A 20,955-nucleotide genomic window follows, 5' to 3' on the forward strand; every position below is an offset into this window, starting at 1 on the left:
TACTCCCATGTTTTCTTCTAGGAGTTTTATAATTTTAGCTCTTACAGTTCAGTCTATGATTCATTTTGAGTTAATATTTGTATATGGTGTGTGGTAAGGATTCAACTTTATTTTTCTGCATGTGGGTATTCAGTTGTCCCAACACTATTTGTTGTAAAGAGTGTTTTTTCCCCATTGCTCATTTGTTTTTAATCTCTCCAAATTTTTGCTTCAGAACTTAATTACAGAATCCTTGCCTCTTAATTTAATTAAAAAGGGAACTTTCATCTACTTATATGCATTATTATTGCTGATGTAATTAGCCTACGGTTTAAATATGATCTTTTATGCTTCTTTTTTTTGTTTATATGTTGTACAAGACAGAGTGAACACCTTTCCTTCAGGTTTATGAAATAAGTAGCTTTATGTGTTTTAATTATTTTTGTTTATAGTAAGAGACTCTCAATAATACTCATTTCATAAACCACGTATAACAGTAGTCTCATTGCGTGAGAGATGCTCCTCAAGCTGTATTAAGGGTGCAGCTCATCATTATAAGTGCAGATTTTATGGATTTTTAAAGGATAATGAAATATGTTGGCAGATATTCAGAGTTTAATTTAAAAGGTGAAATATATCATTAATGTAAAATAGTGGTAAGCATATAAAACATTAAATATAATACTGTGGTCATACTTAGCCTTATTTAGTACCCTTGTTTTTAACTTCTGCAAAATCGTTCCATGCTTGAAATATGCATACCTCTGTGGTTCAGAAACTACATATAGCAAGGTAATGTTTAACATCACTAGAATTCTTAAAATGTATTTCTGTATTTTCACATTTCATTATAGGAAGCATATTCTTTAATTGAGAAGACCGAAGCAGAACAAAATGCCCTATATTTGTATCAAAAAGATTTGGAAGCTTCAAAAAAAAAGAAAAGCAGAATCCCCCCTCCACCAATCCTGCTGTCCCGAACTCATTGTTCTGTGACGCTCAAGCCTGCGCCATTTGTTTCAGATGTCAAGGTATGGTGTCCGTTATGATCTTTTACTCACGCAAAGTGACATAAGAACATTTATGACTATAATGGTTGATACTTTTATTGTCTTGAGGACTTGAGTAGACTTTGGTCTTAGGTCTCAGCACTGACCACTGAGATAGTGTTCTGATTTCTTAAGTGTATTTAGTTTCTTCATGACTTTTTTCCCTTTATGTTTTATTTTTGGTGAGTTCCGTATAGCCTTGCTCTACCCAAATATATAGAAAGCAGAAACAATAGAGAAGCATACCCCTTTAAGTGTCTTCATCATCATGACACAGATGAATGCTAGTATCCTAGTATGTGCAAGATCGAGGAGATTTCACTTGAAGTGGATTCAGACATTTGAATTGGGTAGAACTACTTTCAGGATTAGTGATGGCAATGAGGCAGCAGAATATGGAAATTTGGGAATGGCGAATCTAGAGGTTTTTCCCCAAATCCTTCCAACTAAATGGGGATTCTTTCAGTGCAAACAAATCACAATTCCAACCATGTTATAATTCACAAATCTTTATGTATGTATTAAAGGGTGAGCTTTTTCTCCTATACTGATGCCTTGGAACTTTGGCCTAAAGGTGACTGACTAAAAGTTGAGATTTAATTTCCTCACAAATATTTGGTTCCACCTAATTTATATTTTAAATATAAATTATCTTTTAAATATATATATAAATTTATATATAAATATATACATAAATATATCTTTTTTTTCTTTTGGATCATCAACAACATAACCTATGATGTATAAAAAAGAAAATTCTTTCTTGGATTTTTCTCGGCATGTTCTGCTTGATGTTAACATCAACTTAGGATAATGCCTCTGGAGTCAGACAGATAGAGCTTTAAAATTTAGTCTGCCCCTTATTAGCAGTATGACCTGAGGAAATTTATTAAGTACACCTTCTGAGATTTTTGCTTTTCATTGTAAAATGTGGTTACTGAAAAAAATTTTAAAGGAAAAAAACGTCTAACATTCTTGGTTATTAACTGATAGCTCACTACCCCTTGTATAAAAAATATGTAGTCTGGTTTGCTCAAGACAATTAATAAAGTTATAGACTGTGATTATATTATTTGCTGATATCATTGAGTGTCTATTACCTGTGAAGCTCTGTGCAAGGTAATTGAGTTACAAAGAGAAATTCAAAGCGTGAAGCCTATGCTGTGGGCGTCAGACTAAGGGGAAATGGGCATCAGTGAGACGTACCACCTTCTTAATGCTTTAGAGCTGGGGGGATAGAAGTAGTATCCTCCTTACACATAAATGTGCTACCATAAATGTGTTGCTGCTATTGCTAGCAGTTTTAAATTTTGACTCTGAATTCCTATAAATCTGTTTAATACTAGGGCATCATTGATTTTGGAAATTCAGATGGAATTAAGATGGGATGACTTATTAGGAGTTTTTGTTGGTTTTTAATCAAATGTTTTGACTGATGTAACCAAATTCTTCTTTTTGATGTATTTCAGCTTATTGACTAATTATTTTATTTCATCATGCTTGGAAATAGGAATACATTGACCTTTTGGTTGGAGACTTGTCACTTGTACTTTATATGAAGTTTATACATGTTTTACGTTAGTAGAGTTGTGTCCATCAGGAAATTATCCCCCTCTTTTACCTACACATAAGCACTAGATGGTGCTATGGGCTTAAATAAGCTTCATGTTTGTGGCTTCAGCCATCTTTTGTTTTATCAAAGTCTCTTTTTCAGAGCATTCATTTCATTAAGATCTCTTTTTACAGTTGAAGATGCTGGTGCTTTTTATATTATTTATAACCTGTACTTGTAAAGTTAGTGAAGTTAGTGGTCATTTGTTCACGGTGTCTTTTATGTAGGTTCTGATTATACATTGCTTCTCATGGTTACACAACTAAGATGTTTTTATCTTTGAACAAAATAAACACATAAATCCAGCTTTTAAAATTGGTTTTAGAGAGAATTGTACCTTCCTAATTCTGATTTATATTTTAGAGCTTCATTTACAGCAATTATATTCTAAGTCATATACCATTCTTTGTGTGTTGTCCCCCCCCCCCCCCCCCATGGAAAATGGTACTCTTTTTCGCATGGGAATTCAAGGAAAAGTAGTTGCTAAATATTTCTGAAGTTCACCTGATTTTTTTCCCCTGGCTTTCAGGTTCCAAGCTCCTTTTGTACTTTCTCTGTCTTGAAGTCCTTCTGCCTTTGACTACTGCTTCTCTAACTAGGTATTTATATCACAATCACCTAAAAAATTTTCTCTGGAAGTAGTTAGGTCTGGGCACTTGCACTAGAAACTCTAATTCAATAAGACTGAGTTGCAGCTTGGGTAGTTGTAATTAATTTTAAAGATCAATTCTATACAAAAGATTGATTCTATAAAGCGATTCTGGTACACAGAGTTGAGAACCATTGGTGCAGACTAGGCACCATTAGAATTTGTCTGTCATCTGATTTCTTTTTATAGAGAATCACATTCTCCCTCTGCTTTCAAGCTTCCCCTGCAGTTTAGGAGTTGAGATGTTGTGAAGTGGGGCTTCTGGGGAAAGGGAATGCCACAGTGATGGCCGAAGCCCCAGGACAGTGTAGCTGCTTCATAATTCTACTCCCCGGGTATCAATTTACACCCTTTTCCATACACTGATCTGTTAGTGGGACAACTTCATTCTTGTAAGGAATTTCTATTATTTTTGACAACTTGGCAGAAGGACCATTGTTTAATCATTTGCCAGATTTAATTTTGACTGTTTCTGTGGAATTTGGATTTTTTGTTTGGTTTATGTCTATTTTAAAATTATCAATGTAATAGCATGTTTCAGAAAAATAGCAAAAAAAAAATCCACAATCTTACTGTTTTACTGTTCATATTCTTCCATTATAATTATTTGAGGGCATTTTCTTTCAGGCTTTTTTTCATATGCATTTTTGCATTTTATTTTAAATACTAAAATTTAGCATCTTGCTTTTTCTGTTATTTATCATGAAATAAGATATGATTATTTCAGTGTTGAGCTGTTTTCCATCAAGATTAAGTCATCTTTGGAGTTATCCTCTGCTGTCTGTCCGACATGGGCAAATTATGTAACATATCTGCGTCTCTGTTTCTTCTAAAGCAAATGACGATAGTAATACCCATCTCATAAGAAATGTTGTGAGTATTAGAGATATATGTAAATTTCCCAACAATGCTTAACACATAGAAATTGCTCAGTTAATGGGAGTTAAAAATAATTAATAATGAATATTATTTTACTCTTGGTAGTCCCAGGTAAATTAGCCATGTGTTTACCTTTACTTGTCTAAGATTAAACCTAAGAATATTTGTAAACTTAGATTTCATGCTTTAAAACTTGAATAGTTGTGTTCTTATTTAGAAAAGTATTCCTTTTGCCAAGTGAGATAAAATAAATTGAATTCTTTGTTCAACAGACTATAGGTGATAGGCTGTTTTTCTCCTCTGCAGGTCTCCTGGTACTGCATTTTGGGTTGCAAAGCAGAAGGAAGCTATGGAAAAGTAAGGCTAAACAATAATCATCTCCCAAACTCAGGAGAAGCGGTAGGTCACGTTGAAATAAAAATACCTCTAATTCTCAGGAAATCATACCCAAAGCCTCTTTAATGATGACTAATTTGATTTTTCTTATGATATTATTGTTCAGTGAATCTATCTAATTTCAACTTACGTCATAACTAAAACCCAACAGCAAATAAAAAAGGTTTTGCTTTTTACAGACACGGTTTACTTAATTATATTTAAAAGTCATGTTACATGTTATTTTACTTTCCCATACATAACTTGAAGTACATTTTATTAATAGATACCAGCTGATGGTAAAAGCATTTTTGAAGTGAAAGGTTTAGAAACCAATGAAAAATACATATTTGCCATTGCTGCCTATTCCTGTAATGGGAAGCTTATTGGTGATGCCATTGGGGAGACAACTAAGCCAATTCTGGTTTACCCACCTCTTTCTGCGGTTACTGCTCGGATGTTCTTGACACAGGTAGAACTCTGCTATTTTTTTCTCTGTTTTCTTTCCTATAAGCAATTATTAAGTAATTTCTGATCGAAAAAAATCACAGAAAAATATTCTGAAGTTTCTATAGTGCATATTTTCCATGTTTGCAGTTTAGTCCCATAAAACAGGAATTGTTCTTTCTCTTATGAATGAATTTGCTTTTTATAATATTTTTTAGATTACTAACGTAGCACATACTAATTTTAAAAAATTTGGAAAATCTTGCAATGTACAATGGAAGAATAAAAACTACCATAATCCTATAGTATGAGCAGAAGTTCTCAACTGGGGACGCTTGACCCTTGGGGGCCATTTGGCAATGTCTGGAGATATCTTTGGGTTGTCACGGCTAGGGGAATGCTCCTGGCATCTAGTGACTAGAGACCAGGGATGCTGATAAACACCCTGCAATGCACAGGTCAGCCCCTCATGCCAAAGACTTATCCAACCTGAGATGTCAGTAGTGCCAAGACTGAAATTCTGATGGAGAGATACACACATGCACCCACGCAAGCATATATCTACATACAAACATGTATGGATGAATTTATATATTATATATAGTTTAATCATTGTATACATATTACTGGGCATCCTGATTTTTTAATTTAATGTATAATTGTCGTTTTCTATTGCTTTAAGTATTCTTCAGAAACAATTTTTAATGGCTTTATAGTTTTGCATTTTATATATCAGAGTTTATTTGGTAAATCTTCATTATTGGGCATTTAGATACTTTCCAATCCTTTGCTATATGTAAACAAAGCTGTGATGCACATCCTTGTATGTAATCTTTACCTGCATCTATGGTTACGTTCTTAGGATAAATTCACAGAAGTGAAATTTCTGGGTCAATCGAGAGAGACAGACCTGAATTCAAATTCCAGCTCCTCACACTAATTGTGTAATATTGGGCAAATAAGCAATCTTTTTGAGCCTCAGTACTTTTCATCTGGGAAGTGGGAATAATAATGGGCTGCCACCTCCCAGAGATATTTTGAGGATTAAATGACATTTTGCATGTCAAATATTTAAACATAACACCTGTCATACAGTAGATACTTAATTATTATTGTTTTTATTTGTGGATATATCCATGAATTAACATTTCAACTGAAATAGTGATTGCCTGACTTAAAGCATTTCAGCAGTGAATGGCACACGAGAAAGAACCGCTCAATGCACTAAATCTCACGCATTTAATTTTAAGCCTATAGTTGGCTGTAGATGATGCTTCTAAATTTTCTCACATTCTTATAGTGTTATTTTTCCCTCTTAATAGTCTATTAGTATTATAAACTAAAATCTTAGGAGCATTTTGTGTTATAATAGCTTTCAAAAAATTAAAGATTTTGCTAGGATTTTTTAGCATTGGCTTAGCATGTCATATTGGCCCAAAGTTTTTATTTATTTGTAATCCATTGTGTCCCCTAATTTGCAGTGATGGAATTATTTCAAGTGAGAAATTAAATATTCTATCAAGGCCTAATTTTTCTCTAGGGAATGGTTTATCTTAAGGGCTCTGTTTGGGAGAACTTTCATTGAAACGTAATAAAACTAAGTGCAAGCTATACTGTTGGATTAATGAGAAGTGTTGTGAAGTAATGACGTGTATTTTTAAATTGATGTCATATTTGCAGTCCTACTGTTCTTTTATGACATTTTTTAAGCATTCTTTCTCAGAATGGTAAGTGGCTAAAGCACAATTTTCTCACCTATTAAATATGCTTAATTTAACAATTTATGTTTAAGCTTTTAAGTTCTAGCAATGAAATGTACCTTTCTTTTGAAATTGCAATTTAATTTTTATGAGAGTGGTTAGTTTTTAGTTTCTGGATGATTCTGTTCTTTAAAAAATAATAAGTATAGTAAAATATGGAAATATTTTACTAAAAGGTTTTGGGATTTTAAGTTCTATCTACCTTTAGTCAGCAAATTCCGTAAATATTACTAAAGTCAGGTGACTGCCCACTATGTTTTCCCTTAGTGTGGGAAGCTACTAATGAGGCTATCTGGGATTTTTTTTGAGGAAACTTATGAAATATATATTTTCTATGTATATTTTTCCCCTTTCCTCTTTTTATTGCTTCATTTCTTTTTATTCTTCCTTTTTTATTAGGAAATAGGTAGATAATGTGATATAATATATAGAAAATTAGAAATCTGTGAACAGGATTCTAATCTTGGCTTTAAAGATTATGATTTTAGCTAAATTGTCTCAATTACCCTCTCTGTAAAATGGATATAAGACTCAAAAGTTTTATACTACTAGATTTTTGAACTACTAAATCAAATAATGAGTCGACCTAATAGCTTGTTGAAATAAGGAAATAGTGAATATCATTTATTAAAAAACTACTCTGTCAGGCATTTTAAAATTTATTACCATTTAAATCTCCCATTAATTACCACTGCTCTGTGAGGTGGTGTTATTACCTTCATTTTGTAGTTGAGGAAACTGAGGTTAAATTAATCCTTCCTCTGCCAATCCCATTTTGTTTTAGAAAGGATTTTAAAAGGAAAACAAACCACGACTTATGATTTTACAAATCCTAGTTTTATCCTGGTATCATTTCTTGTCTTGTAATATTCATTCATTGATCAAATAACTCTAACATAAAACAAGTTTCCTAAAAGGAAGGGAAAGCCAATTATATTTTCACCAACCCTCTCACATATCATCTGTTATTTTTTCATATTAAATCTTACAATCATATGATTTCTGCATGACCACTTAGTCCAAGTCCTTCATTTGACAATTGCCCAGAGAAGTAACTCAGCTACCACTTCAAGTCTTGGCTTCATTGTTTTACGGACTGTGAGGCTCTGTACAAGTTTCTCAGCCTTGCCGTACTCCAGTGTTCTCATCGGCAGGGTGGATGGTGATGGAGCCTGCTGCCCACAGTCACAGTGCAGCTTGAACACAGGGATGCATGGAGAGTGCTCAGTGCTGGGCTTAGCGTCTTTAAGTATGCCCACTTGATAGTCAAGGCTTTTTGTCATCATATCTCACTTTGCCTGACCGGTCATATTACCCACTTTTCTTCAAATTATAACCTGTCTTTTCAGTCTCTCCTAAATGTACTGTGGTGATTTAAAACATTCTGGCCCAACAAGTTATTCCCTTGAGTGGAATATATCTATTAATATGTCATTTACATACTTAATCCAATGCATTTTTTTGTACTTTATACCCTATCTCCTTCCATAAAGGATTCTGAGCATCGCTAACTCATTTGGTAAGATTTTTAATATTATATACATATTTATATAGAATAATTTCTAGAAATAGCTTTAAAGAAGCATATTCCATCAAAAGAAATAGGTAAATGTTATATCAATGATTTTTTTTCCCCTGAGCTTCTCGGGTTTTATCAATGAAATCAGTTATTTCTCCTAAAGTTAAATGTGTTAAACTTAAAATATATCATGGCTTCTGGAAGCTTTTCTGCTTTATTCTTTAATCTTTTCAGCTGTGAAACCTTTGTTGCACAGAAGCTTTGAAATGTCACTCAGAACCAGAAAAGAATGAAGTATATTTCATATTTTGGGTTTGGGAAATCTGATTGTTTCTCTTGGAGCAGATTGTTCATTATAACAGTATCTATAATAAATGGAGTGAACTGCTGAGATAGATGGAAATGAAATTAATTTGGCTTAGATGTGATCTTTGTTTTGCTTATGAGGATTTTAAACATCCTTACAGAGTTTCAAATTTCCATGCAATTTAGAAATAAAAGAGATTTCAAAATGTGTCTGTATCCTTTCCCACTGGCCGTTCTTACCTTATGATAGCACTGTAGCAGAGAACAGCAAATGTGAACAACTGTATATGAAATTAGTGTGTAATAGAATCTTCTCAGAATTCTTATTTAAAATATATATTTCACAAATAAAAATATTGCATCAGATAATGTGCTTTTTGTTAACAGGTTGCCTATCAGATTGGTAACTATGAGTTGACTAAGAGAGTTTTTTCACCAGTTTGGGATTATTTTGTTGCTTCACCACTTTGTGATGACCAATCTGTTATTTCTTTAAGCAGTGCAATGACTGTTACACAGAGAAGGTAATTAGAAATATTATTTTAAAATATGAATTTGTTTATTTATAATACAGATATCTGGTGTAAGGCCTAAAATCCATTAACTTTCAATTTCATATTAAGATGTCTACATAAAACTACTAATAAGTGTTGTAATAAAAGTATATTCCGAGGTCTGTTTCTTGTTAGAAACTTCCTTGCTAGTTGCAGAAAGATATTGGAGGCCTATGAATGCATCCTGAATATAAGATAATGAAAAAAAAAATTAAATATCAACCAGCATAGCAATATTTATATCAGAATACTCAAACATGCATTGGGGACTTTTGTAACAGGGAAAGGCCAGGTTTGGTTGAGGTTAGAGTCTGGGATAGCCTGTTACGGTGAGAGGCTTTTCCTTTGCTTGAAGAGCTCCCAGGATTGGGGTATGCTCAACACAAAAAGGCCAGTAGTCCATATAATAAGGTCATCCTGGGCGGGCCACGGTGGCTCGGCAGGTAAGAGTGCTTGCCTGCCATGCCCGAGGACCCGGGTTTGAGTCCCAGTGCCTGCCCATGTAAAAAAAAAAGAATAAATAAGGTCATCCTTTTAGGCTTTGCAGCCTTTTATCCTTAAAAAAACAAAGTTTAAGGGCAGCCTTAGAAAGGAGCTTTAGCATGATTTCCAGCTGTCCCAGTGAAATACAACAATCTCTCCCACATGCTTCTTAATACTTGAAATTCCTTGAATAAGAAGATAAAGCTCTTCATTCTCAATCAAAGATAATGAGATTAAAGAAACAAATGCTGGTTGAGACAAGGAATTGATAATGCTTAGTCACATAAAAGTATAATTCTATTCAGTTAAACAACACTTAGAATTTACCATATACCAGGATACTAGGTGCTATGTTGGGAGTGGTGGTGGATTTGAAAGGTACTTTGGAGGAGGAAGAGACAGATTTGGAAGGTTTTATGTGCTTTGTGGGAATAAGTGAGAGGAGTGCGTAAAAGTTGACTGAGATTTCTAGTGACCGGGAAGTCAATGGCATTTACAAAGGGAATATGAAAGGAGGAATGAGTTTTCGGGGGGAGGATAATTTGATTGGGGGCATTTTGAGTTTGAATTTCCAGTATAGCAATTTTGTATGAGATCTCAAGTAGGTAGATTTATGTTTAGTTGACATTCAGGAGAGACATCAAGGCTAGAGATACAGATTAAGAAATTGTCCACAGAAGCCAACATCAAAATCTTGAAAATGAGTGGTATCTTCAAGGAAATGACTGTTTAGCAAAAAAGATAGAAGATGGGAATTGAACCCTGGGCCTTACTTAAATTTAAGGGACAGAAGTGATGATAGAACCAAGGAAGAGTATTGACAAGGATAGTCCAGGAGCTGGGAGGAGACCCAGGAGTGTGCATTTCCTCAGAAGCCATGGGAAGTGAGCATCAACCTTCAGTGCTCTCACAAGATCAGACAGAGTAACGGTCCTTGATACAGTGCCACAGAGAGGATGAGTAGGATGAAAGCTAAGAAGAAGCTTTTAGAGTTGGCAATTAGGAGGCCATTGGTGGATTCAAGAAAGCCATTTTGGTAGCATGATGGGCCAGAAACCATTTTGTAATTGGCTGTGGAATAAATGAAAATTGCTACAAGCATTGACGACTCATGAATTTGGTGGTAGAGAGAAGAGGAAAGAGGGCAGAAGCTTGAGGGGAAGCAGGTCTCCTGTAAAGGTATTTTCAGAATTTACTGGGGCTGTGAAACAGATAATGGTCAAGTCAATTGTTGATGACAGATCATTTTCTATTCTGTAGGGATAGGGAGGGTAGATAGCATAGAAGGGACTGTTTATTGTGGTGTAAGGCTAAGGGCAAGGAAGGGAATATTGAAAATGAAGGAATTTTGCAGATTTCACAGATTTGTCAGTGGTTGGCACTGTTGACTGTAATTTAGAAAAGACAATTACAAATAATCCAAGAATTACTGTCTTTTATTTTTGAACATGACTAATTTTGCTTTAAATTACTCCCATTTTCAGAAGTTTTATTAAGTGATATGTCAGGCCTAATTTCCAAGCTTCCCAATATCTATTGTGATTTCCTTGTATCAATAGAACTTTTTCTGTCAGAGCCAGAAAACGTTGCCAATGATTATCTTTGTGTATCAATGACATAATATGTCACAAGCTTAATTTGCTTAATTCTGAACTTAAATATGGTTTTCAATTTTAATTTAGACTCATTGTACAGTCTGTAGCTGTATAAAAAAGTAGCTGTTCCACAAATATTTATTGCTATCTTGGGATCATTGTACAGCTATTAAAAACAAATCCATCTAAAAAGGTGAGTTTACATGCTAAACCATTTTGTATGTGTAACGTTATTTATTTCCTTCTGCAGATTGCATTCAGATATTTTGGCAGAGACTTCTTCAATCCTTTTGTACCTTTTTCTTAGAAATATTTTTGTCACAAGTGACATTAAAATTAAAGAAGAAAATCTTTTCTGCGATAATATCAAAGGCAATGAAATTTTCCCCTCTCAACAAGTAAGTATTAAAGTGACTAAAAATGTGTGTGGGTTCCCTTTGTTTGTTTCCTGATGTTTGAACTTTATGTTCATTTTGGGAGTTCAGACATCATTTTTGGGAGTGCGTACTCTGGCTTGTGGATGGGCTGAGAAGCTATTATCTGGCTGTGCTGGTTTATTTGACATGCTGGTGTATTTCAACCAGGCCGGCGTTCATATTTGCTTACTTGTTTGCTTGTTTATTTCTTTCTCTTTCTCCGTCTCCCCCTCTCTTTCTTTCTTTTCTTTCTCTCTTTCTCTCTCTTTCTCTGTCTCATTTATCTTTGTTTTTTTTTTCTGTGTACAAAATATCTATTTTAACCATTCAAAAATGCATAATGAATAAAGTGAAGCCTGTTGTAATCCTATTACCCCTAACAATTCTGGTTTTGTTTTCATGTGAGTTTTTCCTAATAATGCATTGATGAATCTGTTATTGTTATTTATAAAAAAATGGAATCTTGCTCTCTCTCCCATTCTGCAACATGCTTTTTAACACCTTTTAATAATATATATATTGGACAAATACTCATGCCATATTCATATCAATCTGCTATATTAGTTGTAAAATAATATTGCATTCTTAAACAGAGGCAGGAATTTAACTTATCTCCTATTAAGAGACTCTAAGGATGGTTCTAAAAATTGCTCTATGTACATTTTTGCAAACCCGTAATGCTCTTACTTTTAATAATGATCTTAATTAGTTTTCATACTAGCTTGTTCACCCTTTTCTCTCTCCCCTCCTTTTCTCACTTTAGCTATGGGGGCTTTCTGCCTCTGATTTCTTCACAGTGGCTTTTTCCTACCCCTCAGTTAATTACCCCATACAATTGTTACATGTGACTGCCAGTCTGGGGGGAAATGCAGCCTATAAAACATGGCCCTTTGCCCAAGACGAGTTCATGACCTTGTAGATCTCAAGAACTCACAGTTATTAACCAATTTCTGCATTGAATTTCCTCTTTCTGCATATCCAGTCTGCAACTAAAGACAATTTAATTATTCAATGAATTACAGAATTTTAGAACATTTTTGTAGTAACTGGTTATGTTGAAATTTCTTGTCACCACTCATATAGGGTTTTTTTTTTTTTTTTGTATATAACTTCTTTTGTATATCTAGAAGAATATTGAAATCTTTCCCCAGGAAAGAGAAAGGAGGAGTAGATGAGGATTCCTATTTCTTTTAAGTGGCATTTAATCTTAAAAGTAAACTTACCTTTTTATTCTTATTTTTATGTGAGTTGTAGAAGTATAAAAGATGATTAGTTTGGTCTATTGAAAACTTAGCATTTTCTCACACATAAAAAAGGGAAATGGGAATCTGTTAGTCAAGTAAAGATAATGTTACGAAGGTGTTTTAATTATTATTTGTTGTATTTTATTTTCTAAAAATTAGACTTTTAAACATGAAAATATAGCCAAGATTTTATCTTACCAATTAAAATAAGATTTGTTCTTTTTATATCACTGTTCGTACTTGTATTATTTACAAAAACTCAAAAGTTTAGTTCTAAGATTATGTTATCCGCGTGTAGTACTGGGGAAATTAGAGTTATTTCTGAATTTAAATTTTCTTCATGCCGGTATTTATGGTCCTGTTAAGCTATTGGGATCACATTTGCTACCTCTTTTCCTTAGGGACATGTAAGTTAAGCACCTGATGTTCAATTTGAGAAACAATGCCTATTTCCTTACAGATTGCTAGGCTGACTGAATGTGAGAGAGTGTTAGTGGCACTGGAACTTAGCAATTTCCTAAATGATTCCAGTTATGCCCTTCAAGCTGTGACTCAGTGCTATGGCCTCCTTGCTCCTATAATCTACCACAATATTGTTTTGGTACCTGCCGTACAGGTAAGTGTAATTTTTAACCCCCAATACAGATATTTTTACAAATGTAACTCAAAAATGCATTTTAGAAAAGATAAAAAGCAATGTTTCTCCTGATGAGCAGGGTTGATTACCCCAACAGTTAACTCCTTTTCTTGTATGCCTGTCTCTCAGCCCAAGTAGCTGAAATGACTGAGCATCAGCCATAGCTTGACGTTTATGGGACTTTTGATGTGTCCCCTGGTGGAAGTGCTTCTTTTCACAGGAGCAGGGCCTCTAGGTCCACAGAGCGTAGATTTGTAGGGTTGAGAAGAACAAATTCCCTGACAGGTTCACTGGAAATGACAGTAAGCAGTGCTCCTAGTTCCACCCCTCGGCTCCTGAATCACTTGTTCTCCAGACTGGGGGCACACTGATACCACATAATGGACATTGATTTAGAGTGAACTGGGCCCTGCCAATGGTACATCATCTTCACTAGGTATCATCTCAGATCTGGCGCCTCAGTTGCAATTCAGAGTTAACAGCCTTCTGTGCCACTTGTAAGTGTATTTGTATTAGAACAATTTTCCGAAGTGTGTAAATGTTTCCTCTACAACCCAAGAAGTCTTCCTGGCGTTTTCTTTTCCTCTTAGAGGTGAGAGACACCAGATGTCAGACATACTTCTGAGGGGAAATCCTGGCATGGCTGTGGCTCAGAGAACGGATTAGAGTGATGCGGAAGAGTCTTAGGAAAGGAGTCTCCAATTAGATTGTACAGTTTGGAATGGGAACAGATCAGTGGAACTGAAGGGAGGTTTCAGAAGCAGGCCGCAATATATATGAGAAAGTACTGTATGTCCAAGCTGGCACTCCATTTCAGTGGGAACAGAATGGACATTTTTAATAAATGGTGTTGAAATACCTGGATATTCATATGGAAGAAAATGGAACTTGAATCTATTTGTATGGTATACAAAATATCCAGATGTGTTAAAGACTGATACATAAATAAAGTATACAATTTTAGGGAAAAAAGTCCCTGGAGATTACATTACATGTGTAATCTAGGGATGGGGGAAACCTTTCTAATCAGCATAGAACTTCTGGATGCAGCAAGAAACTAAGATAGTTTTAACTATATGTATGGCATATGTGTGGCAAAAGAGACTAGGAAAAAGAGTGTAGAAAAATAATCAATTTAATTAAAATATCTCCAACATTAATAAAGGGTAAAGGCATATAATGAAAAGTCTATACATTGACAATAAAATAACATCATAACAGAAAGGTGGGCGCAGGATATAAAAACAATAGTAGGCAGTTCACAGGAGAGATATATGAAAAGCTACTCAAATTTCTAACATTCAGGGTGATGCAAATTAAATTAATACTGTAATATCATTGGAAAAATTGAAAAGATCTATAACTCCTATTGCTTATGAGAATATGGGGCAAAGGCATTCTCATTCATTGATGGAGGAGATGTGAATTGTTCAGGCTTTGGATTTTGGGAAATCGTTCTTAATTTTAATTAAATCTAGTTTTAATTAAAGTTAAAAACACATATACCGAACATGGAAATCCCTCTACTAGAAATTACTCCCACAGAATAGACTTGAATAAAATTAAAAATTCTTGTATTTGACACAGCAGTCCTTCTCTTCCTAGTTTATTTGATAGAATAAATGACCACTTGGTAGGTGCTATTTCTACTTCCACCCATTTGCTTCTGGACCCATATGGTCTATTTACTGGAGATACTGGGCCACATAATGGTCATTGAAATTAAGTGTATAGTGTGTCCTGGGAGATGGCGCCTCATCCTCCCTGGGTGTCATCTCTTAGCTGGGCTTTTGGTTGCCACCCAGAGTTGGCAGCTGAATAGGCGTAAGGATGTTTATTGTGGCATTCTTGGTAGTGTCAGAAAGCTGGCAACAGAGAAAGTGTACTAAAGGGGTGGCCAGTTCTGCCAGATTGCACAACTTCGATTATAAAATTGTGTGACATAGAGGGCCTGAATATAGTTGATCTGCACCAAAGAATATTAGGCAAACATTAAAAATAATGAATTAAAGCTATACCTGTAGGCTTGGAAGAATTTTTTCACAAGCCATTGTTAAAGGAGAAAGACACATTTCAGTAAAGGGTATATAAATTCTATTTTGTAAAATGATAACCACCCTCTTTCTATTTTCATGTGTATATTTATACATATATATATGATTATATGAGCCTGGAGAAAACTACGAAACTCTTAGGGTGCTAATATGAGTTGGGGATATGGTGTGGCAGGGTTGGGGAGGGTGATGGTGGAGGGAAGAAGATATAAAGTCTTAAAAATATTCTTAAGTGTTCTGTAACAATAGTTGCGATATTGTTAGAATGACAACTTGAAATAATTAATGTGTCTGAACATGACCAATACCCGTCTGCTGATTTGTCCTTTGGGATAAACTCAAGAATGAATAGATTCCTGCAATCTCAGCTATACTTTTATGACAAGAATATTGCTTAGAATATGTAACATTCTAAACTAAATTGTCTAGCTCTTGATCAAATTCAGGGACATATAATACAAAGCCACAAGGATAGGAAACAAACACCAATATTAGTTGATTTCCTGGGCTATTAGTGTTTGGTTTTAATTTTAAAATATTATTTCAAGTACCTGGTATCATGGGATCATATGTAATATGCCACATCCTCCATGTGGATTTTCACTGTTTTCCCAAGCTTGGGTGTGATTTTTGGTTTCTTTTATCCACATAACGTTCTATCTTTGTTTTTTTTATGGCACTTCCCAAAGTGTGATTTGTTTTGTAGTTATTTGATCTTCTCCACTAGTTTTACTTAAGGTAAGGAACTCATCTTAAAATTGAATCTATCAGTTTTATCTCAAAGTATATTCATTTATACATTATAAATAATAATATTTGTTGATAATATTTCATGGCTTAAAATTTGCATGACTTGAGTAGAACATTTTGTGATCAGTAAGTGATATTTTAAAAAATTCATTGTGATTCTGTTTTTTAGATCTTGATAAAGTGTGTAGTGGTTTTGCAGGGACTACCAAATATTGACTACTCAAGGAAACAAACTGAGAGTTTTGAGAGTGTACAGCACATGATAGCTTGTTGTATCTTCTACATCACAAAGGTATTCATCTCCTTATTTGTCTACTCTCATAAAATTTAAGAGCAGATAATTTAGAATATTAAGGTACTTTTCACCACAGCAATGAAAACATTTCTTACTATAGCACCCCAAAGCATTTTTAGATCAAAAGCAAATGTAAAGTATAAATATTACAGAGTAGTATTTTGTTGTAGAATTTTTGGTGTGTATGTGTGTGTTGTAGAACTTTTTTGATGATATTGTAGTGCTTCTCAAACTAAAATTTGATGTTCTTAAAATAGCATTTGTATTTTTATAGGTATTATATATAGTCACACAGAATAAGTTTGTTTCAAAACCCTAAAACATTAATTACATATTTATTATGTTCCAGTGCACCCACATATGGTCTTGGCAGGCTGTGATGGCAGTGGAACCTGTAGGCAGACTCCAAGTATCTAAACTTAGGAGTTGAGTTAGGGCACTGGGGCTTGGAAACTGTGAAGAGACTCAGCAGCAGGGCTGTGATGGAAGGGTCAGCCATTCAAAGTGGTAGATGTCTGATAATCCCATGGAAGTCAGATATAAAAGCTGAGGTTAGGCCAGAAGAAAGGGGTATAGACTAGGCGCAGAATCTAAGGATGGTTCTGCCGTTGGTGTTCTGGGTCCTGAACCAAACAGAGGGCAAGCTGCGGGGTGTGGGCAGTGCCTGCCTACCAGGAGTGACATTTGGAGACTGAGGCCAAGAGCAAGACCTTGGCAAAAGCGATCGTATATATATATATACGATCATATATATATATGATAGAGTAGATTAAGGAGGTATACAGGTAAGGCAGATGGAGTTTAAACCATATGGTTTAAATAGTACTGAGGGTCCTATTTGTAATTCATAGGTTGTTGGGATAGTCAGGTAGGGTGTGAGAATTGAGTTAGTGATCAACAGTAAAGACTGGAGACCTAGGTAAAGGGTCCAAGTGATGGAAGTGAGGGAGAAACATGTCATGATGAGATAACAGGGAATAAACTGGCTATGGAGAGAATGGTCGTCAAGAGACTGGCCAGTGCTGTCTGAGTTTAACCACTAGGAGAATAGCTAAGAGACACTGGTGATTGTAGGTAAGATTGCTCTTCATGCTGAGCTTTCTCTTTTAAGGCAGAAGAAGCAAATCTGAGTTTCCTGAATCAGTTTCTCTTTGACAAAAACACTAAACACAGACTTGTTTCAATATCATCATCCTTAAAGTAATATAATTTTGTTTAAATATATATGTTACAGTTCTGTAACAAGGTATCCGTCCCTAGTTAGATAGAATGTAAACTAGTTTTTAATTTCGTTTCATTCATACATTCAACAAAGGTACGGTTCTGGTTACTTGTCATATGTATGGAGAGTAGAGAGAAGCCCAAAGTAGTTATAGGAGAAGAAGAAAAAATCATGATGACACCCAGGTTTCAAGCTTGGGTAATGTGTGGATGGTACGGCACAGATTAGGATGCAGAAAGAACTTGAAGGGTTGGGGCAATGGGGGAAGGTTTCACCTAGGAGATGAGACTTAAGATAATGCTCTTATAAATGCAAATGGCTGCTGGGGCCAAGCGGACACGTTATATGTGAATTTGTTGTATGTAAGACAAGGTTTGTTGGGTCCTGAGACAAATTGGAGAGTAGGTACCCTACCTATAGGCATTTCAATGCATTCAAAAACACACTGTCCTTGTAATAGAAGCTTGTTTGAACAGAATTCATGGATTCAACATTCAACAAGTATAACTTTAGTGCTGGTGTTCTGGGCACTGAAGATATGGTAATAAGATTGATTTCCTGCTGTCATAGAGCTTATGGTCAGACGACAAAGAAACATGTACAGTATAATTCCATGAATCTACAAGTGCTATAAGCAAAAAGAGAAGCATTTAAGGGGAAACAGATTTATGGAGGTTTAGCCTACTTTAGATTGGCTGAGCCATGCGACAAGAAGAATAGAACCAAGATGGATGGAGGAAAGAGCAGTTTTGCAGACAGAGGGAATGAGGTGAGCAAATGTACTTAGGGACTCACAGCCAATATTAACCCGCAAATGAGTAGGCTGGTTTAATCTAGAACAATGATTCCCAACCTGTTGACGTGAGAATTATTGTAAGTTTATATACCTATGAGTGTTCTGAGCATTGACTGTAGATCAAATCAATGTATATTTACATATGTGTTTTACATTTTGCAAATATATGTATAAGCAATTGCAACAGTTAACTAAATTCATTTTGGGTTTTAGTTGATGAGAAGAATTACTGGAGAAAAGTTATTGCAGCTCAGGTTCTTACAATAGCCTGGTCAGGCCAGTTGGTAAAATCTGAGGGTATGTCTGAGGCAAGGCACCTGGGGGAAAGGACAGTTTACAGGACCTCATTCACCTTGAAAATAGGAAAGAGCCAAGAGACTAGAGGCAGATAGGTAGGCTTATTTATTCTCACAGCTTGGCTCAAAACCCAGCATTTTGTGTTTCCTCAAAGACGTTGGTCGTTAGGAGCCAGTGATTCTCCTCAAAGAAGAGCCCCGTGTTGGTGGCCTGTTTTACGTGGCGCTCCCAGGGCCTTTCTGATTTGGCCAGAGATATGGAAGAGTACTGGCTTGTGGGCTGATGTGATCTGCCACTGTGGTTGTGGCTTAGCCTTGCCTCAGGGAAGGCCTGCCAACAGAGAGGCCATGATGTGCTGTCTCTTCATGCCCTAAACTCAGGAAAAGAATTCATTTTTCTTCCGTTGCTTATGGTTCATCGCTATTGGGAAGACCTCTGTGAGCTGTCTGTATAGATGTGAAGGGAGTATGAGTGATTAGCAGGGAAGGAAAAATACTCAATTAAGGCATCTCAGTATCCCAACGGAGGAAGAGCATGTCAAACACCAAAACAATTGGTGCTCATTGTGTTGGGAATTAGAGAGAAAGAAGAGGGAGGGAGAGGGAGAGAGGGAGAGGGAGGGGGAGGGGATGGGGAAGGGAGGGGGAATGGGAGGGGAAGGGGAGAGGGAGGGGAGAAGGATGGGGAGAACAATCATACGTGAAATACACGATTCCCATACTTTTTTTTATTAACATCTTGCAATGTTGTGGTAGATTTATTATAATCGATGAAAGCACTTTTTAATAATTGTACTAATAGCTACAGTTTAACAGAAAAGTTCCTTGTTTGTGTTGTATAGCTCAATGGATTTTAGAAAAAATTTTATTCTATCACTACATATACAACCTAACATTTCCCCTTTTATCCGCATTATATATGTGTGTGTGTGTGTGTATGTGTGTGTGAGTGCTGTTAGTTATGTTCACAATGTTGTGCTACCATCACCACTGTCCATTACCAAAACATTTCCAATCATTCCATATAGAAACTCTGTACATTTTAAGCCTTACCTCTCTATTCCCTATTCCCACCCATTCCCCTAGTAATCTATATTCTATATTCTGACACTATGAATTTGCTTATTCTAGTTATTTCATATCAGTGAGATCGAACAATATCTGTCCTTTTGTGTCTGGCTTATTTCACTCAACATTACGTCTTTAAGGTTCTGTCATGTTGTTGCATGTATCAGAACTTCATTCCTTTTCACAGCTGTATAATATTCCATTGTATTCATATATCACCATTCATTGATTAATGGGATCTTGGGTTGCTTCCATCTTTTGACAGTTGTGAATAGTGCTGATATGAGCATCTGTTTGAGTCTGGATTTTTGGATATGTACCTAGAGGTGGGATTGCTGGATCATATGGTAGTTCTATATTTAACTTTGCTATCAGCAATGAATGATTTTTCTGCATCCTCCCCAACACTTAAATTTTTTTTTTAATAGTAGCCATTCTAGTGGGTGTGAAATAGTATCTCATTGTGGCTTTGATTTGTATTTCCCTAATAGCTACTGAAGACAAGCATCTTTTCATGTGCTTTTTAACTATTTGTATATCTTATTTGGAAAGGTGTTTATTCAAGTCTTGTGCATTTTTTAGTTGGATTACTTTTTGTTTTTAAGTTGAAGGATTTCTTTATATATTAGCTATGCTATTTCTTGAGTTGAGTCTGGAAACTCAAGAAATAGCTCAGAACAAAGTGTAAAATTACATAGAGCTAGAAAGTAAATTCAAATGACAAATACAGAAGTTGTAACATGAAAATAAAAGGAGTTCTGAAGGTAGGAAAAGAAACATTTGGAGAAGGAATAGGCTTCTTGAGACCAGAAAGAATTAGTGTCAGAATGCATGTCATGTTAGTGAAATCCTTGAATTCCAAGAATAAAGGCAAATCTTAAGGCTTTTGAGATTTGAAAACAGGTAATTTACAATGGGAGAGAATCAGTTAGCTTCAGACTTTTTTTTTTTAATCAACAACACTAGAAGT

The 20,955-nt window shown here is 35.2% G+C and overlaps 1 protein-coding gene across 1 annotated transcript in view; it reads left to right on the forward strand.

Annotated features, from left to right (window-relative positions):
- Window positions 1–20,955, forward strand: part of CFAP54 (cilia and flagella associated protein 54) — a 335,670-nt gene that overhangs the window by 97,673 nt on the left and 217,042 nt on the right. The window contains exons 20-26 of the mRNA XM_077111714.1: window positions 834–1,010; window positions 4,475–4,567; window positions 4,830–5,015; window positions 8,963–9,099; window positions 11,458–11,605; window positions 13,328–13,483; window positions 16,478–16,600. Coding sequence (XP_076967829.1) covers window positions 834–1,010; window positions 4,475–4,567; window positions 4,830–5,015; window positions 8,963–9,099; window positions 11,458–11,605; window positions 13,328–13,483; window positions 16,478–16,600 — 1,020 coding nt within the window. The remainder of the gene's footprint in view (window positions 1–833; window positions 1,011–4,474; window positions 4,568–4,829; window positions 5,016–8,962; window positions 9,100–11,457; window positions 11,606–13,327; window positions 13,484–16,477; window positions 16,601–20,955) is intronic.

Source organism: Tamandua tetradactyla, chromosome 7, assembly GCF_023851605.1.
Source record: "Tamandua tetradactyla isolate mTamTet1 chromosome 7, mTamTet1.pri, whole genome shotgun sequence".
Lineage (NCBI taxonomy): Eukaryota > Metazoa > Chordata > Mammalia > Pilosa > Myrmecophagidae > Tamandua > Tamandua tetradactyla.